This window comes from Rhipicephalus microplus, chromosome X, assembly GCF_043290135.1.
Source record: "Rhipicephalus microplus isolate Deutch F79 chromosome X, USDA_Rmic, whole genome shotgun sequence".
Classification (NCBI taxonomy): Eukaryota; Metazoa; Arthropoda; class Arachnida; order Ixodida; family Ixodidae; genus Rhipicephalus; species Rhipicephalus microplus.
The window spans coordinates 275,430,971-275,456,350 of NC_134710.1; the positions used below are offsets into that span (position 1 = coordinate 275,430,971).

Genomic DNA, 25,380 nt, shown 5'->3' on the forward strand with positions numbered 1-25,380 from the left:
TATAGCCAGTTCCGATAGTCTCGGTTAGGCACCTGGACACAAGGAATGGGGAGATGTTGCGAGCTTTTTTGTCCGAGTTATCGCAATGAATAACATGGTACTTAGGGAAATGGTCTTGTTTTTCCGAAATCGGCATTACATTTGCTTCGGTGCGCCACCTTTTGAAGGGGCGATCAATGGATAAGTGGTTTCGTGATCCCATAGAAAAGTGCAGTTCCCTCAGTAATGGCGCCTACAACCCACCACGGAGCCCAACAAGGGGACGTGGCAGAACATGTACACATGTCTGCACAACGCCAGTAGTACGCCACTGCCATAACCTAATATATCTACCCAAGTTTGGATATTTACACCAGGTTAACCCTTGCCGCCAGGAAAAATTGGAAGTAAAATCAAGTGAGGAGAAGACAGGAAAGATGTAAAGTGAGAACAAAAGACGAAGATGTAGGGAGAGAGAGATAGGAAAAGGCGACTGCCGATTTCCCCCAGGCGGGTCAGCCCAGGGGTGCCGTCTACGTGAAGCCGGGGCCAAAGGGGTGTGTTGCCTCTGCCGGGGGGCCTTAACGGTCCAATCACCCAGCGTCGGCTCAACCCCCAGGATCCCCTTTTCCCCGGACACGGCAAAGCCACGCACGACTAGGCGTGGGAGGGAGCCGAAACTCCCCCGTTAGCTCGGATCCGTGGTGTCGCTACACACCAAACGCCTACCTGCGCAGGCGCCCCTGCGGGGGCGATAGAAGCGTCCGGGTCGACGGTCATTCGGCCTCTACTCCGCTCGCTACCGAATAAAGAGGCCAGAGGGAAGAAGAAAGACATATATAGCTGAGCAGCCGAATATTTGGGCCTGGAAACCACCCAGAGGTCGAAATTCAGTTGTGGGGGAATTAAGCACAAGTGTACGACGAACACAGAGCCGTGAGACCTTTTTGAAACAGTGCAGTAATAACGAAGTTAGACGCGTTTGATGATCGAAACCGTGACAACCACGCCTTTCGCTCTTTCCTGCGCTACCATCCTTTCCCACGTTGCTTTACCCTCTCGCCGAGCGCCCCTCCCAATCTCGCGTGACATACGGCATTGCTAACGCGCTGCTTGAAACACCGTCTACTTCCGGTTTCCGCGACTTTAACCGTCGACTCCGTCAGTTGCCTGCTTGTTGGTAAACCGTGGCTGGCGTAGTCGTGCCGCTATGGAAGCTAGCTGCGTTGCACACATGCCTTCAAAGGATTGCCAACGCGATGCGATGGACCCGTACGGGGACACGCTGTACGGGGACACGCAGGCAACACGACGAACAGCGCGGACAGCTGCTTGCAGACTGACCGAAGTCGTAGGCACTTGCTCGACAGCATATTTGGCATATTTGACTCGGTGCGCCAGAGATGTGGCACGGCGCGTCACACGGAGGCTCGAAAGGCCCGGAAAGGGGGAGAGATTGTTTCTTGGAATTTGTGGCGCGCCGGCAGCTTGTAGCGCTGCCACGTGCAAAATCGTTGATCGCGACGGCATTCTGCACACGATGAGCGCGTTTACTTGAAATGCTTGAAAAAATATTGGAGGTGGTTTACAGGCCCTATAAGGCTACAACAATCCGCCCACGAATACACAGACAAGCTCAAGCTACTGACAACAGACCGCATTGTTCACGCCTCTCACCTTGGCTAAAGCTGAGAGTCGTCATTAAACTTTACAGTTTAACAGCGCCTGTTCTAAACAAAGGCCACGATTGGAGGAATCGCACTGCATATGGAGCTGTTTGTGTTCGTTTCCCGACGAATTCTTTGTTCAAAGGGTCTCTGGAACGCGTTTTTCACATTCCGTTTTTGATTAGACAACAACTCGAGCAAATAATTGCACCAGAGTTCAAACGGAACATCTGTTATTAACGGAGCTACGAGTACAGTGTCCAGAAATATAATGCCTAGTGTGCTGAGCGCAGGCTAGGAGATGGCCCCGCAGCTGATGACTGCCGGGAGAACCCGCATGGTGCGCTGCTGTACGAGTGGTTGCATTTGCGTTCAATCCTTGCGCACCGCAAGCGCTGCGAAGCCTGCAGGAGGCCAAGCCGCGCGAGGCCAACCACTATTTTCCTGCATTTTCGGAGTGTCTTTTTTTTACATAATGTTTTATTGTATAAGAACTACTCGATTGCTTTCACAGTACTGGCGCTTTGCAATACCACATACCAAATGATCATTTCGTGGCATGATTTCGCCATACGCTACTGCCCACACACACAAAAAAAAAAAAACGCAGATCCCACGTAACTTGGGAATCAATGTTCTGCTAGGTGACCGTTGCAATTTTTATCAAGTGAAACATTATGAAGTGGCACTAAATATATGCAAGAAATTGGATAGTCAGCACTGGAACCAGCATTGGCGTTTCACGAACCTTTGGCTCTCTTGCAAAGTATTTCGAAGACCCTAAGTTAAGGGGGTGATCGTGAGGGCACCCAGACGTAGGCGATTCGATAGATAGATTGGCAGACAGACAGACGGACGGATAGACAAGACAGAGACGGACGGACGGATAGACAGATGGACAGACGGATGGACGCACGGATGCACAGACGGGCGGAGACTGATGGAAAGACGGACGGACCGATGGACAAACGGACGGACGGATAGATGATAGACAGCTGCTCAAAGTGGTTGCAGTCCAGAAAGAAATTAATTTTAAAAACCATTGACAGTATAACCACCAGAGTCATTTGTTTAAAATGTGCCTTGTTCTTGAGAGCAAGAATTATCACAGAAGACCCTAAAACCTTTACCTCTTAGCCTGCATTCTATTAGGATTCGAGTGAAAACAAAGAATGATAACATGTCAATGAATAATCTGACACTCGCCGCATATGATACTCAACACGTTGTTGGAAAGGGAGTCCGACGTTGACATGGGGGAAAAACTGTGTGAATGAAATTCGAAAGGGTATTTTCGATTTTTTAGATATATATTGATAGTTGAAATTTAGCCTAAACGGCAATTTCATTCCCGACACCATTCACATTAATCCGAAAAGATAGTTCGGTGGAGTCTCTCAGAATGATTTTCTCACACGCCAGCCTTCGGATTCAGTCTTTTGTCTGCCCTTTTGATCCTACTTTTTTCATTCAGGAAACTGTGCTGGATCCGTTAGTGCGGGGAACGAGACACTTTTTCCTTGTTCGACCGATAACTTCTTTGACACAGCAGCACAATACACGTCCTTTCTTTGCATTGCCGCTTAGCTTTTAATATCTCAGGGTGTTGCAGTGTACATATGGCGCCGTCGAACTTCACAGTAAATCAGATGGCAGCTGCTGCACACCGATTTTAAACGTGGCGAGGCACTGGCAGCAACAGGACGAAAGGAATTTCGCGCGTTCATGCACCCTCTCGACACGCAGCGCCACTTGTGGCATCTGAGTGCAGTCATCACATGCGCGACCACGCACTCTCGTACGGAATGCGCGCGCTCAGCACACTAGGCAGTATATTTCTAGACACTACCATCATTCCCATGGTCGCTGAACGATCGCAGCCCCAGAGTACCCTCCAATTAATTTTAGGAAACTCCATGCTATCAGCCATTGGCTGATGAGAACATGGCGCGCTCGGTCGTTACAGCGATCGCCGCAGTAGGCCGCGACTGTCCACGCGTGCGCGTACGATCACTGAAAAGGCCGCGTATTTGAAGAAAAGGATAAAAAAAAGTGAGGTGCGCGTGACGTATTTTCTTTGCCCATGCCACCACCCCCCCTACCTGCTTAGCTTCTAACGCTTCGTCTGGACGAGAAGATAGATTGCGACTGCAGCGTGCGACAATCTTTGTAACCCCATTCAGAATTTTTTTTGGTGTTCATGAGGCAATAATTTTTTTACTGAATCCATTTCACGGTTACTTGAAAAAGTGTTTCAGGGCCCCTCTAGAGGATATGCGAGTCAAAAAACGTGTTTTCCCCAAAAGATTACATATTTTTCGTTTTTATTTGCTTTCACAAGTTTAGTTTTTCTACAATCACAACCCCAAAATCGACGATAGTAATTAAACACAATTTATGTTAAAATTCCTTTTAAATAGCACAAGATGGCCACTAAAACTGAAAGGAGCTCATTGTTTAGAGCCCCCTGAAAATCTTCACCTGGCTGCTTGCCATTACAATTCCGCATGAGGTTCACTAAAGCCACATGCTCAAAATAACAATGACTGCCAAGCTCTCGCGATGGAAGAAATCATTATAAAAAAAGACATTTGTCGCATAGATGAGCTTTTAAAATGCACTTTTAAAATGCATTTTAATGCGATAGCATTAAAGAGCTAGTTTCGCAGAAATTCCAGCGTCGCTGTTGTCGGTTGTGAGCGAAAAATTGATCTTCTGCATGACCGAAAAATAGAGAACGATGCAAATAAATAAATAAAGAAAGCCCTAGAGCAGAGTGAGGACCGAACCAGGGTTGCTTGGGTCCAAGTGATGATCGAATCTCAGTCGTTTGCGGGCAAGCGGATGTTCTACCAAACGGCCATGCCTCCACTTGTGAAAACAGTGAAAATAACTTCCTCTGCTTACAAACGCAGTGAAAGTGGCTTTCATGCTTCACACACACACACAACCTGTATACATGCTTCACAACACTACATGAAATATTGCAGTAATGCGTGGTACAAGCGTCCATTGCCAACAGGCATCACAATATGTGATGATGGCTTCGTGGTTGAAAGCCGGTACCCCCACTACAAAAGGCAAACTGTACTGTGCCTATTCCTTTAATTAAGGTCAGGTATTGTGTTCACAGCAAACTCTAAAAAGGGTCCATGCACTAAGTTTTGAAGCACACACTACGAACAGGGTGTCGCTATTGCGTTCAGCTCCTAAAGGGGAAGGTTTAGGGTTCGCCAATTTTTCTGTTTTTGGGCCCTTCCGTTAGCCAGATCAGGATGAAAATCTGTCCACATATTCCTAAACATGTGAAGGTTGCAAGTATCTTCTTTAAAATATTATATCAACTGTACAATTATTACGAACCTATAGCAAGCAATCAGTATGCGACGAGAATTTTAAGAATATTCACATTGCAATTTTTTTGCCTATTAAAATGTTTTAATGCACTTCCTAGGTAGTTATTTGCATTCTACAATTCATGTGGATCAATATGAGCCATAAACTGCTCAAACCATAACAGTTTAGTTGCATAAAAAGTGTGTCATAAACAAGCCAAAAACTGTGCAACTTGCTCTAAAACTAATTGCATATTTGAAATCCGCATAAAAGCCTACATATAGAGTAAAAATTTCATTACCTTAGGTTTCAGACTAAAAGTTTTTTTTTTTTATTCCGAACTGCATCTCCCCTTAAACCTTTTTACCACGTCAGGATAATGGTGTTTATATTCCCGTGACGCTCTTGTCACACGCCCGATAGCTGAAATGCTCAACCAATTTGAAAATAATTTTTAATTACCAAAAAACCAGAATACCAAAACCGAAACCCAACTGAGCATGCTTCTATGTGTGACGTAATCATTTGCCTGAAGCTGCCCGGAACCTGCCTGATCGCGCATGCCTGCCAGATGGCACTACCTGTCCACGCCCTCCATGGCGATTAGCTAAAACGCTTACGCTATTATGCTGAATATACGGCGAATCGTGTGTGGCCCACACGCCCACCAACATGGAAAAGGAAATCGCCTGCTCAACCAAGGAGGCGCCGGCCAAACCCACACAATCCATAGCAGACAAGCAGACGCTGCAATGGCGCATCAGTTCCATCACTTCAACCAGGCAAAACTCAACATCACACGCACTATGTTACCATTAATTCTGGCAAGCGAGGTGAGCATTTCGAGGCAGGCTATAAAATTCATTAGAAAAGAATCTGGGTAACTCTAAAGCCTGAAATTTAACATAAATGATGCAAACGTGCCCAGTAAATTTCATTGAGATCTACTGATTTTGCAAAATCGACGGAGTTGGCCTTTTAAGAGCCACTTTTGTTTTCAAGAACCGTCATGAAGCTAATGGGCATGCGGGGGCAGCGCAGTGCTCTTACACCAGTTTATTCAGCCATCTCCTATGCTCTCTCATCAGCTGTAGGGTTGGCTCAGCAGCTGATGACAAGTAACTGCAATATCTAAGTGTGTTGAAGTTCAGTTCAGACCTTTTTTTTCCCGCACTCTTTTCAAGAAGACTAAGAAGACTAACACGTGGCTAATTGGGCGAGCTCAGATGAAGCGTGACAAGATGTTGCCGTCAGCATCTCGTGACTTTCTATTATGCATAAATACTAGTACATAAATATGGCATAATGCCAACACGATTGCATAAATCATTATGCACAAGGTCTTGTGTGTAAAGCAGCACACCTGTACCAGGCTACCTCCAAGTGTACATCATGCATGTAGTTTTCAAAAAGCACTCATGTTCAATAGTGGCTTGAAACAAGAATGCTTTCCTCGTTCACTTTTATTAATTTGAACTGTAGTAGCTGTGCTATTACAGCAAAACCCGGGTATAAGAAACAGGCGACTCAACAATATTAAATTTGAGTGTCTGAGTGAAGGGGAGGACTTGTCAAGAACAGATGAAGTGCAAATGACAGAGCAACAAATCTGCACTGAAAACAAGGAGATGACAGCCACCCCATTATACCTGTTCAACAACTTGACACACTCTATGCTCTTGTCCAAGAAACAATACTTTCCGTACATTTTACAGCGTAACAGTCACAGTGCAGTAAAGTGGAAAGATAAAAATAAAATATTAAATTATATTTAAAAAGCAACGAAATCAAAATCGTTACACGACCACTGCAAGCCAACTATGAGCATCGCGACAGCTGCGAAATAAATAGTCACAGAAGAGCAATTAACACTTTGAATCTACAAAAATACAGTGATAAAAAACAGATTTTTTATGCATTCCTTAGGTGGACCAACCATCTGCCATGTCAATTTCAGCAACTGTTCCCTATGGCTAGCCCTTTCTTATATACAGATATCATATGCAAAGGGTCTGTAAACCAAGCGATTTCGTGCTCGATTTCGATGGTGTGCCAAGTCACCACTGTAAGAATACAAACGTATGCTTCTTGCACGACTAAGCTTTTAGATTATTTCTCTACATTTTTCTTTAATCACTTAAATCCAACACCACAAGGCTATCTGAATATGCAAGCTTTCAGTGTTGCACATTTCACCAACATCATGCATATTAATGCATTATAGATGACAAAGAATGTCTCACCCACTGCAAGCGAATACTTTACGACCTTTTGAAATCAAACTTATAAAGACACTTGTCCATATCCAGGCTTGTCAAAAATCAACAAGGCACTTGTGGTGTACTTTTATCAAGTGAAGTACCATTGTTTTTACAAAAATTAAACAGTGCAAAGAGTCAAATTCCACGTAATTGGATTGATAACGAAAGTGAAGTAGAAGAGGACTGGTTAATGAAGTGTGTGAGATAACAATGAAATGCACAGTTTCACCGAGACACTACGGTTCCAACCAGAGGTAGACATCATCCACCAGAGTATTGATAAAACTGACTTACACTTTACTGCATTTGGAACATGTTATGACCTTTACTGACAAGACAATGCACACTTATTCAAGTGGCATTACACTAGAAAGTCCCAACACATTTAGGACAAGAATAACATAGAAAAAACTAATATGTCGTGCCTTAAGTAACCAAGCAGTAAAAATTGAAACAGCGCTAGATGTGGCTACCTCGGATGATAAAACAAAAGGGAAAGGTCGAAAACAGTCAGTAAGCATACTACAGTGCAAAACAACGCAAGCTTAGCAATATACAATACTTAGCTTAGCTTTCTTACAATACTTAGTAAGGGCCCCGTAATGTAACCCCTGCTGGTCTTGCAACAAGGTTGTATGGTAAATGGACAGCTTGTTTAGCCACTAAATACAAGTCTCCACATAAACTAGCCAATATACCTGGTTCATTGCCAGGTCAATGCCAGACTCCCACACACCTCCGAGGAAATTGATCAGAAACACAGAGGAGGTGGTTGGTCCATCCGAAGCTGCCAACTTAACCAGCACTAAAGCAGACATCTACATATGTACATACCTATGCCAACATGCACAATGAAGGAGCCAGCATACAAGAGATAAAATCACAGGTTTATATGTACAGGGCTTCAGCGGCGCATCATAGAGTTGAGAGTCTGGGGGGGCAAGCTGCCACTCAGGTAGCCATAGGTGTACATAGGGTTCTGGGAGGGCTCTTGGTACTGAGGCTGTACCATCTGCATGGGGGCTGGCTGCTGCAAGTAGGGCCCCGCAGGCGTCCCCTGCCGGTAGCCATTGAGCGCTCCTTGGTAGCTTGACAGCAGGGGTGCGCGCTGATAACGTGGCGCGTACTTGGTTGAGCCAGCTGGTGGAGCTGCTGCAGGAGACCCATAGGGTTGGCCATGAGGCAAAGCCCGTGATGCGGTCGGCGCGGCTGGGGGAGTCATGGCACAGGCTGCGGCAGCTGCGGCGGCTGCACTCTGCCCCGGAGAGCCCGGCGCTATGTCCATGATGCCGTTGGTCAGCTGCTGCAGCTTGGCAAGGCTGCACGAGGCGTTGGAGGCCGGCCCATAGGCATAGCCATGAGAAAAACCTCGCTGTGGGGGGCCCGAAGCGGGCATCATGCCGCTCACAGGCATGCCCATTACATAGGAGGGGGCACCGCCACCTGGTCCAGAGATGCTCATGTAGTTGGAAGCCGGTGGCATGAGCACCATGCCCTGCATCATGCCTGGCACGCCAGCTGAGGCCTGTGCCTGGGCCTGTGCCACGGCTGCCTGGGCTGCCACAAAGGCCCCTTGTGAAAGAGGCGCACTTGTCACCGGCCGGCAGTAGCTCTGCTGCGGTGTCTGCCGATGAGGCTGTGGCTGCTGCCGGTGGTGCGCCTGTGGGGGCCTTGCGTGAGTACAGTCGGGAAAAGAACTGCCCAAATGCTCAAGGGGCCCCTGAGCTTCCCCAGCAGCCAGAGATGAGGCAGGAGAATCCAGGCGCCGCTGGCCCATCTCTCGAAACTGATTCACATCACACAATGGATTGGCTTCACGCAAGGAATTCAGGTTCATATCACGAAGCTGGTTCACTTCGTGTCTGTTTGCCTCCCGCAACTGGCTCATCTCGCGCAACTGGTTCATGTCACGCAACTGGTTCACTTCGCGCATTTGGCTGACTTCACGCATTTGGTTCACATCGCGGATCTGACTGATCTGGTTTACCTCGCGCATTTGGCTCACTTCTCGCATCTGGTTCACTTCGCGCATTTGGTTTACTTCGCGCATCTGGCTCATCTCGCGCATTTGGTTCACTTCGCGCATCTGGTTTACTTCGCGCAACTGGTTGACTTCGCGCAACTGGTTCACTTCGCGCATCTGATTTACTTCGCGCAACTGGTTCACATCGCGCATCTGGTTCACTTCGTGCAGATGATTAATATCACGCAATTGATTAATGTCTCGCAGGTGGTTTACATCGCGTAACTGGCTAACATCTCGCAGCTGGTTGATGTCCCTCAATTGGTTCACTTCCCCCAGGTGGTTGACATCTCGCAGCTGGCCGACTTCCCTCAGCTGATTAGGTTCTCTGAGTGTGTTTATATCCCGCAGCTGGTTTACTTCCCGAAGCTGGCCAGCTTCTCGCAATTGTTCCATGTCCATTGGAGGGTAACTACCGCTGGACATAACACTGCTACTAGAGGAATCGGGAGTGTATACCCCTAGACAGCTCAGATCTGGTTTTGATGGGGCCGCCAGCCGGCCCTGTCGCATCATCTCCATGCGCGCCGTTTCCATGGGGTCCGTCCGGGGGGCCCTCGTCACCTCCCGCGGCTCTTGGTAGCGATTGAGCTCCGCAGGTTGGGCGGCTTTGAGGCTGCTGGCGTCCATGGAGAGGTCATGAGGGGAACAGCCCATCATGCTGGCTGGGCTGTGGCTATGCATGGAGTCATAACTGCCTGCATGTGTACCTTCTTCCACACCACAGCTCGACTGGTTTGAAAGGCAAGTCTGCTGAGATGGTGGATTAGATCCAGGAGTCTGGGGAGTGATGGGTGTTGGAGGCATTTGCACCTGTGGTGATGGGTTGTCAACCACAATGTCCTGACTTTCTTGGCTGCTTGTGCTTACTACAGAAGCATTATTTGCTATTACATCACTTGGAAGCAAGGTTACTGGTGGTTGGGGTTCCAGAGAGTCTACGAGATCACTCTCAACACACTCTGGCACACTAGATACATCTTGATGAGTGCCACTTTCTTTCGGGCTCTGTTCATAACGGCAGGTTTCAATTACAGCGTCTTGCGGTTCTCTGGGTGGTGAAAGTTCCCCATCATTTTGCTCTTCCGGCTGCACTTCCGGCAGTGCTGCAGCTGCCACATCAGGAGTGTGCTGGGCTTCAACTACAGTTGACTCTTCTGGTTGCTCACATACGAGCTGCACTGGACTTCCAACACTCTGAGCTTCTGAAAAGGCTTTTTCAACAGCTGTTGCGCTGTTATCATCAAGTATAGCCCCTTCAGCAACTGCAGCTTCCTCCTCGTGTGCAGTTTCCTCTAGTTTCCCACTGCAACTCATAACGTCAGGCTCTTCAGATAACTCTGAGGGCTGCTCACTGGGATTCTCCTTCCTTTGGTTTTCTTCAATACTAGCCTCTGCACTGGTAATAGCTGCAGATGGCTCGTTACCCAGCTCATTCATAGGATGGTCACTTGGAGATGACAGCTTAGAGGGAGCTTCTTTTGAAGAACACATGTCATTATCTTCAATAGTGAGAGGCACATGGGTTTCCTCAGCCGAATCACCTACAGCACTGGGCAGCCCATTGTTTTCGGAGTTTACAGCATCTTCTGCTTTAGGAGATTCCACTGGAATGTACTGTTTCTAGAAGAAAAAAAAAATGAGGAAAAGTTTAGATGCAGCTTTAAAGTTATGCACTGGGGGCATGCAATGTCTGTCAATGAAGTGTAAATGCTCGTTCAGACACAACTGCACCAAGAAAGTGCATTTTACATTTATTAACATGCAAAATATACCGTATATTGCCACTGACAAAACGACTCCAATTACAAGTCAACCCCCAGCTTGCCAAGCGTAAACTGCATGTTGACCGGGCGTAAAAAGCGAACTCGTTGTAAAATATAACGATAAATATTTGTGATGAAGAAGAAAAATGGAAGCCCCCCACCCAACTTGCAACCCCCTCTAGGCATTAAAAAAAAGTTGACTCCAAACACAGCCTCATGCCGCAGCCCCCATAGCACACCAGTAAGTTTTTCAGAAGAGGGAGTGATGCAGAGAAACATTTTTGGAGCAGCTTTGGGAGCAGAAATGATGAAGTTTTGGAGAAGCTCTGGAGCACCAAAAGGTGCATTTTGGAGGATCGTAATTTACTTTTGGAGAAGATTTCTTGGGTCACACATCACTGTTCAATAGATTTTTTTCTTTTTGGTAAACTCAGTTTCAGTGGTTTTTATTAAGCATGCAATGCTGATCAAGCTACCAGACTTACTTGCACAGCAAGCCTTTAACAGAAAACAAAAGCGCGATGCACCGCCATTCGCGGCGCAGAAGCCGAGGCACTTTGCCGCACCGATCATCTGGTAAAGTGCGTGCTAAGTGACAAGCGGATGGTACTAGGTTGCAACTCTCAATGCATGCAACCACACGTTCTTAGTACTGCCCGTTAGCTGTTCTATATTCTTTATTATCAATGACCATCGACTTGCGATTGCCACCTGCATTGCCCCGAGGTGCACGCAAACGAACCGCCGAACTGACAGAAGCCAAATTTGTTGAGAAAAAAAAGAAAAAAGCGTGCCAGTCACACTGCGAAACGGCCGCCGACCGAAACACCAGTCAAACGTAAAGCTAAGCCTAAAGCTCGTGCAGCCCAGAGCGGGCACGCAGCAGTGCCTTTTGAAGAGCTTGTTGAGAGTTTCGATTACAAAACGAAGCAGTATTTCAAACCACCGTTTATGAAAACTGTGCCACATGATCGCCGAGGCATCATGAGAGACAAACAAAGCACCGAGGTGTCGGTTTAAACTGGTTTGAACACCACGGGTTCTGTGCGTCACAGATTCGCAAATCGTGCAAGTTCCATACCGTGCACTATGGAGGAGTACTTAGTGCTGCTACTAAGTGGGTCTCTCGCTACCTGCAGACACTGATGTGTGGAATTCGCGCACATAGGCGACCGCATGCAGCAGTGTCGACATGAAAACCCCAACGACCCGAGGAACATGCTATGCATAACAAAAAACCTGAGAGTCCAAATCCCACTACGCAAGCCACTCGGTTATGGTGGCGAACTCAGTGGTTTTCACGAAGTGACAGTGGCGCCAGAACACACAGCCTAGCTAGCAGAAGCAGCACGCTCCACGGCACCACACTTTTGCGGGGTCACGCATATTAACAAGAGATTATGGCGGCACCGTGGGAGCCTTCGTGACCAGAAAGGTGTCAAGTAAAGAACACGCTAGGGCGTGTGTTCTTTTCTTGGTATTCCTGGCGCTGCTCAGAAAATCATGTAGTCAACTCAGCTTTTTTTTCCCCACTGAAGCTGAGGTTGGCATCAAAATTCTTGCTTGTTTCGGAACAGTTCGGCACAAAAAAAAAATGGAAACGCATAAAAAATGCGCAGCATGTGCAGCTGTCTCACCCCTGAATAAAAAATATACGATACTTAGAAATATAAGAGATTATTACAAGTGGTCTCATTACGTAGATATTTATAGGTGAAACAGTAAAGCATAAGCTACAATCAAAAACTCATGTGGTTTGTAAAATGCTGAAAGAAATTATTAAAAGAAAAAAACTTATGACAGTTGAAAAGTAATTTTAATACAATTTATAAAGCTTGAGTCTAACGTAACAGAAAATGATTACTGTATTCATTCAAATATAGGTCAACCTTTTTTTTTTTTTCAAAAATGTTGTTCATAACCAGCTATCGACCTATATTGACCAAAGCATCTCGACCTATATTCACGATCAATCCAAGCAAAAGCGCCAAGCTTATGGCCTTCAACTGCCAAGCCTGCTGTTCTCCAAGCGGTTCCTGCTGCAAACGCATGGTATATACCATATAATCTGAAAAAAAAGGCCACTCTCCCTTCTTTTTGACTACCTAAGTAATAATTGAAAAAAAAAAAAAGTTATTCATGCAATAACCGCGTACCGCCTTTTCAAAGCCCCCGCAAAATGCAGCCGCTCCGCCATGCTTGTGATGAAACCCACGATTTCCCTAAGCATTGAACGTGAAGTCCGTAGCGTGCTAGCCGCGTTTCCGGTACTGCCTTTTGGCGCGCAGCCGCACTGGCACTAACATGAGGTCTCGTGGGCTCGCGCTTTGTTCATTGTACAATCGGCGTGACAAGGAGACAGTTCGCATTTTCTTTAGGCACTGCGCAGTGCTCCCTATCAGTCTGAAGAAATTAGGCGTTTTCTTCTTCTAACCACCACCACCACCACCATTTGGTTGTGCGCGGTTGCGACGATGTCACGTCGACAGAGCTGCACAGGTGACTTCAAGTGCCAAGTGATACTTTTTACAGAGGACTTTAGCAACTATGTCATGCAGGGCGAGTTCTGTGTAAATAATACGTTGATTAGGGGTTGGCAAAAGTAGCAGGACGGTCTGTTTGCGTGCAAATTACGGAGTCGTGCTTTTCGTGGCCCCGCAATCAGCAGCGGTGGCAGCAAGGACGATGTCGTATGGGAAGTTGCGGATGCTTGCGAAGAACCCGATGACGACAACATCTTGCACATCTGACAAGATGACGGCCCCGGCAGCAATTAGGGCACTAAGTTATGTAACTAAAGGTGTGCTATGTTTCAATTTGTCTGTTTCTAAACAAAAAAAAAAACATGGTCGACCTATAATCGAATTTTTTTTTTTTTTTCATAGAGCACTATAAGTAGGGGTCGACCTATATTCGTGCACGACCTATTTTTGAGTAAATACGATACAAACCTCGATGTCCCGCCTTTCACCGGTAACCAAGTATCTTTTCTCGCTATTTACCATATTTATTCACGTAATGAACCTACCTTTTTTTTTTTTTTCAGAAAAGTTGATACCAAAAGGGGAGAGGGTTCATTACGCAGGAGAAAAAAAGTCACTAATGTTATAACAGCGAAAATTTTGCAAGAAGGCTTTGACTGTTTTGGCCCGTAAAATGCGTGTGAAGCTTTTTTTGTTCCATCCTGTTACGAAAACACACTGATCGACGAAGCGTTGTCCAGCCGCTCGATGTCAATGCTCCAGCGCATGCTGTTTGTAACCAGCCGTGTAGCTAGCACACCGGCCGAATGCACCCTGTGCAGCAGGTGTCTCAACTAAGTTCCCAACAAAGAAGTCATCAACAAAAAAAACGCAGCATCAGATGGCGGCGCACAAATGTTGCTGTAGACGTTGCAGGTAGACTTGCCATCAGCGCGATGGGTGCGATTGAGCTTTGCATGGCTTCTAAGATAGTGGGTGCAGGGTGTGTTTCTATGCTGCATGCCCGCCATTTCGGAAACCACGCACTTTGCTTATAGCGCCACGCAAACACAGCTGTGCAAAAAGAAAAAGCAAAAAACAGAAATTTCTCCTGCATTCGACAGAAGGCGCTTTGCCGAAAAAAGGCGCGACTTTCAAATTTTTGATTGACGTTGTCCGCGCTCGCGCTTTTCGCAACTGTTTAGCATGGTTCTTGAGAAAACTTTTTGATTTCGTTGTATATAGTTTATATATTGGTTTGATTTATCATTGCTTTGATCATCAATGGCACTGGCTAGCATACTGAAATCAAATGAACAGATACACTAAAACAGTTTTTTATAACTTATTTTCTTTTTTCAAGGAACAAGGTGGGGGGGAGGTCATTATGCAAGCAGGTTCATTTGGGGTGTATATATGGTAAAAAAGTAATTTTTTCACACAGCCTTAACAGAAGAAAGCTTTTTGAATGATGAATAATCTAGTTGAACGAACATGATCTACGGACCCAAGCTCATTTTTGAGGTCAACTCAGTGAAGATTTGCGCTCTTCAGCACTGCGTAGCCTATGCGTGCCACCCTCATGCACCACCTATGCCACGGAGGTGGCCAAGCGCGAGACGAAAACAAGCTGTGGCTGAATGATATATTATAAAGTTAGGAGACTTCATGTGAGAGCAGTAAGCTGTGCCAGAGGCAGTGCACAGAAACGGAAACTCTCTGGACAGCTTTGTCTTCTTATTTTCCAAACAAATTGCACAATAGTTTCCAAACAAATTATTTTCCAATAAGTTGCACTTCACACATTTGACTTGATTTCCTCTGTGCCATTTCTTATTACAGTGAATATTCAGCTTAGTGAACCAGCAGTTATGTGAACAATTTCCTTTGGTCCCCTTAAGGGGAGAAATGGGTATGGGAGGCCGAAAATTTTCCGAAAAAGCGATTTTGTTAGGTTTTTTTTTTTAATAATCATTAAGGTCTAAGGAAGCTGTTCCTAAAATATTATAGCCCTGTAATGCGTATTTGCCGAGTTATTGGGTCGCAAAGTAGGTTGATGACCATTTTCGCTTTCGAAACCACCTCAAAAACGGTCGTATTCAACGCCGCAGCGCACGAAAACCGCACCAAGTAGCGCGGCCATTAAAAACAAAGAGCCGAAGGAAAGCCAAGCCTTGGCGGCAAGGGCAAACTGACAGGCGAGCTGGTCACAAAGCTCACGTCATATTATGGATGGGCTTTACAAAAAATCAAGGAAGCATTGAGGCCATGAATAATGCTGTCTGGGCAACCTTTTATCACGTAGCATCTACTGATGCAAGCCCTCAGCACTCTCACTGCCCAACTGGTGAAGACTCATGGTGCAAGTACAACAAGGCTGTTGCCAAGCAGCAGACTCCTCCGAATCATCGCTACAACCTGCCGGAGTATGTCGTTGATGCCTTGCGGCCTATTTACACGCGCCTCTCTGACAAGAAATTGCTGGAGCGTTGTCAGCGAGGCAAAACACAGAACCCAAACGAGAGCCTGCACTCCGTCATCTGGTCGCTCATGTCCAAAAACAAACATGCGTCGCTTTTCAGCGTTGAAGCTGCTGTGGCCGATCTGTCGCAAGGTTCAACGCTGCAAAGGGAGAGCAGATGCCGCCATATTGAAGGAGCTGCACCTGCAGCAGAGTGTTGTGGCCGCTGAAAGATGCTCAGAAAAGGACAGTCGCCGACTAGTGGCATCGGAGAAGAAGCATGAGCATGCTGTAAACTTCAAGCATGCCATGAAAAGAAAGCGCACCAAGGAGAATGATGATGACTACATTCCTGGTGGCTTCTAACATGGTTAATACACCGATTCACACCTTTCCTTGTTAAATATAAGTGCTCAGCATGTTCCTAATCTTCTTTTCTCGTTTTCTCAAAACAACACTTTTCATCACACCCAAAGCCATTGCCCACAGTATCTTTTGATGTAGCAGTCGGATTTTGATAATTCTTGCAGCATTTAAAAGCTTATACATTGATTAGTGCAAGAAAACAAAAAAATGCAATATTTTTATTTACAATAGTGATTTAATTAGCAACAAACTTAAGCAACAGTTTCAGATTTCTAATGAGTATACTTGTTAAGGCCATAACTCTGGTACCAATGAATCTAAAAATAAAATTATGGTTTTGTTGCACTCCCTGGCCTTCATGGAATGCTGTCATATCAAATTTGTAGCAATATTTTATGAGGAAGATGTCAAAAGGCTGGGCAGAATGCAAGTTTATGTAACAGTCAATATGTCAAAATCTAAAAGCGATAGCAAAAAACTAATTGCATATTTGTTTTCAGCCGTGAAAAATACATAATGTATCAAAATTTCAGCTGGAAATACTGAAAATTAAAAAAAAAATTTCAGACCAGTGTCTCCCCTTAAGTTCACTGAACTGAGAGTTCTTAATTGAAATTGCTGAGAAATAAGCCATGTTATATTGAAGGTAAAAATGTGAAGTGTATTGTGGAGACCATTCTGCAAAAAATTGAATGCTTTTTCTATTGAAGTTTTTTATATCAAGATTTAGCTGTATCTTGGAATCGAAGAATGGCAAGAAGAAACGAAAAGGTAAAATTTCGGAAAATTTATCTTGATAATTTTTCCGATTTAAAAGCTGTAAAATACAATGAAATATTTTTCTCTATGCAAACTGTAAAGTGAACAAGAAATAGAATGCGTTTGATTTGTTGTGACCCTCACATGGCCCTCTAAAATGCCATTCGCAGAACCCAAGTCAACAACACATTGCCACCTGTTATGTGATTGCTTCTCTCACAAGTTTATGGGAAGTGCTATCAGAAGGTGGGGTGGTGATTGGAACCACCTAGTACCTTCAAAGTACCTTCAAAAGAGTGGGAGACAAATTCACCTTAGGAGGCCTGCCTCTTCGGAGCATTCTCTTCAAGCGCTTTGTACCCCTTCGTGTAGATGGTCCAACTGAGTTGCTGTTCTCAAATGCTTCTAACACTGGTGGCCTATGAGCTTCTTCAGCAACAGGGCTCTTGGCTGCTCTGACAGTGGGTGGTGGAGCATCCTCAGGAGCCAGCACGGGTGGTGCTGATTCCTCTTTGGACACCTGTAAAAGAGCCAATGAAAGATTAGAATAGGGGAAGGGCTCAATTTCCACATTATTAAAGTAGAATCTCCATGATATGATTACAGTTGATGCGAATTTCGTGATAATACGAATTTTAAAATTGCTTCGGATGCACTACATTATATAAAATACGCCGTGCTTCGGTGCTATATGAATGATTTCCTTAGCAACCGCGGATTATACAAATGGAAGACAGACTGTTGCACGCGAGCGGCGCAACGCGGCTTGTCCGTGTAAGGAAGGCTTGTTCACACTTGCCCTCGAAGTGAGCGAATGCCGCAAAACTGCCCGGAAATTCCCTCGCTTTGCCGCTGAAAAAGTGGCCGGAAAAACAATGCCGCGAAGCCTGCGCGAAGCCAACGCAAAAAAAAAAGAAAATCGCGTCCGAGACCAATTTTGCTGCCACGCGATAGCGCATCGCTTTCTTGCTAGGCCTTTAGCTACACCGGCTGTGCTAGCTCTCAAGCCACTTGATGTAAACAACCAGCCATGCATTCAAGGTGGCAGCCAAGGCATCGGCGGGTGCAGTTGCTCATGTCTGCACAATCGCGAACAATCGCGAACTACCCGCGCAGCATGACAAAGCGCACGGCCTTGAAAAAGACACGTTCATTGAGAGCCTGGCTTAGATTACTGCGAGCTGCGAGCAACGGGAAGTAGAAGGTGCGGCAGCTGAGGGTCGACATGTCCTAGCGTGTCTATTTATTGCACCGTCTGCTGAATCCCTTGCCGCCACTGCCAGCGTGTCTGCTCGTGTCGTTTCTTCTGACGTATCCCCTGAAACAATGTTTGTAAAAGTGTAGTTTCTTTTCAGTGCTTTGCATGCATAACTAGAACTCGGGGGGGGGGGGGGGGGGGATTTTAATGCCGAGGAATAAATTTTCAAGCAGCGAAGAGGCAGTGGTGGCATGCATACGAGGGGCAGAACTAATGTGAATATTTTCGACGTGCGCAGATGTGATTTTGTGGTCGCTGTGGCATTTTCCCATGAATTCTCGAATGTGAACCCTTTGGACTAATTTTTTTCGTATCAACTTCGTGGCCCGTTTTTCCTGCCGCTTCAGCGGCGAAGCGAGTGAATTTTCAACAAGTTTTGACGCTTTCTCTCCCTTTGCTGCCAAGTGTCAACGCACCTTATAGTGCCAGCAGCATGAGTGAGAAAACCGCGGCAACATATTGAGACCCTGTGAAGGCAAGAAAGTTCAAAAGAACATCATGGACTTTTTAGTAAGAAGTAAGTATATGACCCTATTAAAGTTCAAGTTCACCTTCCTCATTAGCTTTAACTTGTTTTTGGTTCATACAAACTCGGGATGATACGAATATTTTGCATGCTCCCTTCAAATTCGTATCAGAGAATCTACTGCATATATACAAATGTTAACTGTTTCTTTGACTCGAGGCTCAATAAGCCGAAGACTACCACATGCCATTTAAAAGGACACTAAAGAGCAAAACGAGCATTTAGTAAAGTACAATTTCACAGTCTTGAAAACACTACTCTTACTACATGATGCTTGGTAACCGAGAAATGCGCGAAAAAAAAAAATGCAAGTGGAAATGTCGCCTTGAGATTCCCGCACCAAACACTGTGACGTCATGAACTTTGAAATATCAGTTATAATGAAGTAAATGAAGAATAGTCTTGCAATAGTCAGTGTTAGAAATATACTTTAATTGTGTAACGAATTTTTAAAGATAGCAAACAATCTTCAATTAAGATGCAACTTCCTCGCCACGAGGTCTGAGTGTACATTGTCATTTGTGGGTGCCTGAGACCTTGCATACGAAGTTTAAAAAAATTGTGTCAAGTTAATGACACGAAAGTATGAAAAATATGTTTTAAAATTAGTTGTGCGACACGCTGAGACATTAGTGTGACATCAACAATTGAAACTTCAACCTTGATTTTCTCTACTTATAATGAGCTTATGACAATGAAACTTATGTCACGAGAATTCTCATAGTGAAGTTTATCAATCTAAACCAAGTCGTTATTCCTCTTTGGCACTGTTTCTCTTTAACACGGCAATGATAATACAGTTGACGTCCAATTTCACGGACGCCAGAATTTCCAAACATGCTCAATTTCCCAGACTCATTTGTGGCACCGTCAAGTTTCCCATAGAGTCAATGTATTAAAAAGTCAAATTCCGGATGCTTATGGCCTTCGGCATCAGATTTCATGAACTTTGTACTGTTAACCGCCGACCCAAAGCCACCACTTTGTTGTTTTCATATACTCGATCCCGCCATACTCGCATCGCAGGTATGGCCAGCAGCACGGCCACCAACCGCAGCGCCATGACGCGGCTGCCGTAACCTCGAAACCACACGTGTCAATCCGTTGCCAGCCGTAGCTTAGCGGCTTAGCCAAGCCACACCTCACTGTGTTCGTTTACGTGTTGTTTTGTCAGCTCTACGGCCGTGTCTGTGGTTGATCGACTGCTGTGCACTATCTTCAGTGATCACGTTTCCAGACCTTCAGCATCTACTGAAATCCAAGCTGTCTCGTGCTGCGTTTTTTTTTTTTTTTAGTGGATTCGCCATTTACAGCGATGGCACCGACTGATCCTTTGTCTTCGTCCGTGCCTTCGAAGCGCACAAAGCCCCCTCGTAGGCTCACGATGGAGAAGAAAGCCGCCATCATTGAACAGGTCCAACTCGGTCGGTTGCAGGCTGAGGTGGGAAGGGAGTTCGAAATTTCGAAGCAAACTGTTTCGGACTTCATCAAAAACAAGGTGAAGATCTTGAAAGCGGCTGCCAAATTAACCGCGGCTGGAAAGAAGAATGCAAGCCAGGGTGTTTACCCGAAGCTCAAGGAAGCGCTCATTGTGTGGCTCAGTGCCATGATCGCTAAGAAAATCCCGGTTTCAGAGGACATCTTGAAGCAGAAGGCGGAGGTTTTCGCGCTTCAGGTGGGCGTGAAAGACTTCAAATTCAGCGGTGCATGGCTTCACAATTTCAAGAGCCACAATGAGTTGAAGTTCAAGATGTGCGAGGAAAGCGGCGCCGTTGACGATTCCGTTGTCGCCGAATATCGGGATGGAAAGCTGCAGTCCTTGCTTCAGCAGTTTCCACCTAATGATATTTTCAACTGCGACGAAACTGGACTGTTCTACAAGCTGCTGCCAAAGAAAACGCTTGCATTTGCTGGTGACCCCTGCCACGGCGGCGAGCACAGCAAGAAGCGGCTCACTGTCCACGTTGGCAGCAACATGTTAGGCAGCTAGAAGCTTCCGTTACTATAATAGGCAAGTCGAAGCACCCGAGATGTTTTACGGTGACAGTGACTCTGCCTCTTCTCTGTGAAGCTAACAAGAAGGTGTGAGTATGCAGCAGTTATTCGAAGCGTACGTGCACAAGCTGGACAGAAGGTTCGAGCAGCAAAATCGAAGGGTTCTGCTGTTTGTGGGTAACTCCGCTGGGCATGGCCACCCCAAGGACCTAAAGGCTATACAGATTGAATTTCCGCTGCCGAACACCACAGCAATCCTGCAGCTGATGGACTAAGGCGTGATTCGGAACTTGAAGCATCATTACAAATCACGCGTGCTCAGCCGCATGGTGCTCTGCTCTGACGAGAAAAGCTACGCTGTTGACCTCAGGTCTGCCGTCGGCATGCTAGCTGAACCGTGGAAGATGGTTACGCAAGAGACTCTGCGGAACTGTTTTCGCCACGTGGGCTTCACACTCAACGCTGAAACGGCCATCTCGCCCCAAGTGGACAGCGTTTGCGACGAAACTGCCATCCGCGGATGTTGCCTTGAAAAATCCACGTGCTGCCCTCGTGTCGATTCCAGCCGGGATAACCTTTGAGGGCTTCGCCCACCCTGACAAAGACCTTGAGCTATGTGCGGACTTGACCGACGACAAAATCATTCGTCAAGTTACGGAGGATTCCGAGGACTCCAACACCGAGAATGAAGAGCCATCTCCTACACAGCCAACGAGCTCGGAGTTGACGCGAGCACTGATGACACTGTCATCGGTGTACAGCGGCAACATGACATTAACTGAAATTGAGGTAGACATGATCGCGGGCAAACAGAACACCATGCAAAAAAAAAAGGCGACTTCTTTGCGTCCAAGCGCTGACCTGTAAGGTAGCGCTGGTCACGTTTTTTTTTTTTTTTCTAAATAAATAAATGGCTCTTTTCAGAGCCACCTAAACGATGCACTGGCTGAATGGCAATAGGAGTTTTGTACTCCAGCCGTTACCCTCTTCGTCAGCGAAAAATACCTAAAAAAAAAGGTGTGTTTTCACATGCATTCGTTTTTCCGGACTGTCCGATTTTCCGGACGTTTTCGCGGTTCCTTGAGGGTCCAGGAAATCGGACGTCGACTGTAGTAAATTTAGTCGAAATGTTCAATTTCCAAATAATTTTTTTCTGCAATCATGAGACCATCTTTTACATCATCATACCTGCCAAGTTTTACGATTTTATCGTAAAGTGCCCGATTTTCAGCACATTTTTACGAGTATCGTAATGACAACTATATTTTTACGATTTTTCATGTTTCGGGTCAAAAAGTTCGCAAACTGAACGCGCTGCTTCAGACAGTCAACTGCACCAGCTGAATCTGGCCTTTTTTTTTGCGGGGCTATGCAGGCAACACTGTATTGGCTTATATCCAGAGTCAAAGCCAAAGCCAAAAGGCATTGACTTCACGGATAGCGAAAATGTGCTCGACTTTCTTTGTTACCATGCGCTGCGGGAGGTGCCTTGCACATGTTTTTGCGGAGCGGTAGAGTATGGTTCAGCCCTAGCAGCTCACGAGATGTCTGAGAAGAAATACTTTCAAGTTTTTATTCCCAGCTATTCGACTCACTTTCCATTTGTTAAGAGGTCGCGTAAAGGTGAGCGGTACGCATTTTGTAGTTTGTGCTGCTGTGATGTGAACATTTCGCACGCTGGTCGCCGGGATATTCTGCTACATGTGAATACGAAGAAACACAAAGACTCGGCGAAACTTGTGGACTCTAACGGGAAACTTGAAGGGTACTTCAGCAAAGCGGATCTCGATACTACAACTCGAGCGGAGTGCCTTTTTACTGCGTTCCTGATTGAACACAACGTGCCGTTCACGGCTGCTGATCACGCTGGAGACCTCTTTCGAAAAATGTTTCCGGACTCGAAGGAAGCTCAGAACTACGCCTGCGCCCGTACGAAGACTACGGCGATTGTGAAGGAAATGGCCAATAAAGCTATCGACGAAGTGATAAGTCACTTGCAGCACGCTCCGTTCTCAGTCGCCACAGACGGGAGCAATGACGCCGGCAACGATGCAAAACTGTATCCAATCGTGGTGACGTTCTGTGATAGTACTGTTCGCACTGCCTTGCTCGCGATGCCTGCCCTCGAAGGTAACTCCACGGGACGAAACATCGGTGCGCTTGTTGTGGACACGCTAACGAGCAAAAAGATACCGCTCCAGAACTGCATCGGCATGGCGTGTGATAACGCGCCAGTCATGATTGGATTAAAAAACGGAGTGGCTGCTGTGCTGAAAGAAAGCCATGAGAACATTGCCATCATGGGCTGCTGTTGCCATTTGATCAATCTGGCGGCACAGAAAGGCTCAGCATGCCTTCCACTGAATGTGGATGAGGTGCTAGTTGACATTTTCTACTACCTCGAGAAAAGCTCAAAAAGGAAGGACAAGCTGAAAGCTTTTCAGTCTCTCCATGATGTAGAGGCCAAGAAAATTTTAAAGCATGTCAGCACGAGGTGGCTCTCTCTTGGAAGGAGCCTGAAACGGCTTGTGGACCAGTGGCAGCCACTGCTTAGTTTCTTCCATAGTGAAGTAAGGCCCTCCGGGCAGGTTTCCAAGTTTCCCAGCAAGCCATGTAACCTTCGCACTGACCTTCAGAAGCATGCAAAGGAAGCGGAGAGCAGTCATCAGAGCAAAAGACCAAGACTGGACACAAATGTCCCCGTGTCGGATACAGCTCCCAAGCGAACCCAAAACCGTTCAGGAAAGGTCTTAAACAGAGAAGAAAGGCTATTCATGTTTCTTTCATCAGATGCAAATAGAGCATACTGTGACTTCTTGCTGTCTGTAATCCCAGAGTTTGAAAGGGTGAACGTGTTCCTGCAGTCTGGAGCCCCTCAAGTGCACTTGCTGCGTGAAGTGCTTAGTAACTTGCTAAGAGATGTTGCGTTTTGTTGCATTTTGTAAAACCTTCATGTTGCGTTTGTTGCGTTTTGTAAAACCTTCATGTTGCGTTTTGTAAAACCTTCAGTGATCAAAAAAGCTGATGTGTTGGCTGACGTTGACTACAAATCTTCCGTCAGCCAAAGAGATAATGAAGATATTGTAATTGGTAGTTGGACCACACAGACCTTGGAAGGCCTAAAAAAAGAAGCAAGGGAAGAGTTTTTTACACATATAAGAAGGTTCTTCGTTGCAGCAACGGAGTACATGATCCTGAAATTTCCACTGAAGTGTGAGCTGTTGAAGAGTGCAGAAGTAGCAAGGCTTGCGTCCATTGAACACGCCAGGTTTTCTAATGTCAAGTACTTAATCAACCGCTTCGCAGTGCTGCTACCACTTCAAGAGGGGCAAGATGTGAATTCTGCTCTGGACGACATTCAGGCAGAGTTCATGCGTCTTCAGTTGGAAGAATTACCCGCTGAAGTACCTAAGGAGCCGCAGATAGATGAGCAATGGCGGGCGGTGTCCGGTTTACGAGAAGTGGATGGCAGCTTTAAGTATGCCAGACTTTCAAAATTTATGTTGGGGGTCCTAACACTCCCGCATAGTAATGCGGAGTGTGAAAGAGTCTTCAGCAAAGTGAAAAAGGCGCACACCCAGTTCCATGCCTCCACGTCGAAAAAGACTGTGAAGCAGTTGCTTGTCGCAAGATGTGCCCAGTCACACTCGGGAAAGTGCCACGAACAGGTCTTTGACAAGGACTTTCTGAGGAAGGCCAAGGCTGCCACGGCCTCTATGCAAGCCCACCCCTCCACTTCCGAGACTTGAGAACTTTTTGTGTCTCTTTTGTGAAATGTTTCTTTTGAATTCCATTCATCTAAGCCAGTTCTTAGAAAATAAAGCGCTATTTTAGTATTTTTGTACTTGGTTTTAGTATTTTTTGTCATCTCCTGTAGTACTTTAAGAACTGTGGGGTTGGCACGTCTGCATCATGGTGAACTCATACCAATATACCGTATTTACTCGCATAATGCACCCCCCCCCCCCCCGGTAGTCCTTAAAAAAATAAAATCAGTTTTTTAATGTATCTATGCATTTTATGTCGGTGTGATAGCCAGAGCCCTTGACCATCGAAACAAAGTTATATCACGTCATATCAGAAAATAACGATGCAATAAAGTCAAAACATAGTTTAACAACCATGCTAAACAGCTGCGAGAGTGCGGACGACCTCGATCGAAATTTAAAAGTTGCACCTCTTGCGGCAGAGCGCCATCTGTCGAACGCAGAAGAAACCTTCCGCTTATAGCGCCACACAAGCACAGCACCATAAAAATAAAGCAAAAAACCAGGCAAAATTGGTTCTGCCACAGCGCCGACAGCGCAACGTGCTTGCGCCGCTATCCAACGCTGCATTTTTGCTTATGATCGGCCGGTACATTAGCAACATGACCAGCTTTATCTTTAAGTTGGTCAAGCATGCGCTGGAGCATAGGAGCAGAGTGGCTGGGCGACCCTTTCAGTGTCTATCCATTGCACACGCACTGTCGGCACAGTAGCGCTGCACGTGCAGGGACGCACCGGGCACCTGCTGCACGCA

General features: G+C 46.0%; 1 protein-coding gene across 3 annotated transcripts in view; it reads right to left on the minus strand.

The window, feature by feature from the left end:
* Nucleotides 1-6,427: 6,427 nt before the first annotated feature.
* Nucleotides 6,428-25,380, minus strand: part of LOC119161486 (uncharacterized) — a 195,545-nt gene continuing 176,592 nt past the window's right edge. For all 3 annotated transcript variants that reach the window (XM_075879190.1, XM_075879191.1, XM_075879192.1), the window contains 2 exons: nucleotides 17,394-17,600; nucleotides 6,428-10,889 (listed from right to left, as the gene is read on the minus strand). In XM_075879190.1, the coding sequence (XP_075735305.1) occupies nucleotides 8,148-10,889; nucleotides 17,394-17,600 (2,949 nt within the window). In that variant the 3' untranslated portion in view covers nucleotides 6,428-8,147. The remainder of the gene's footprint in view (nucleotides 10,890-17,393; nucleotides 17,601-25,380) is intronic.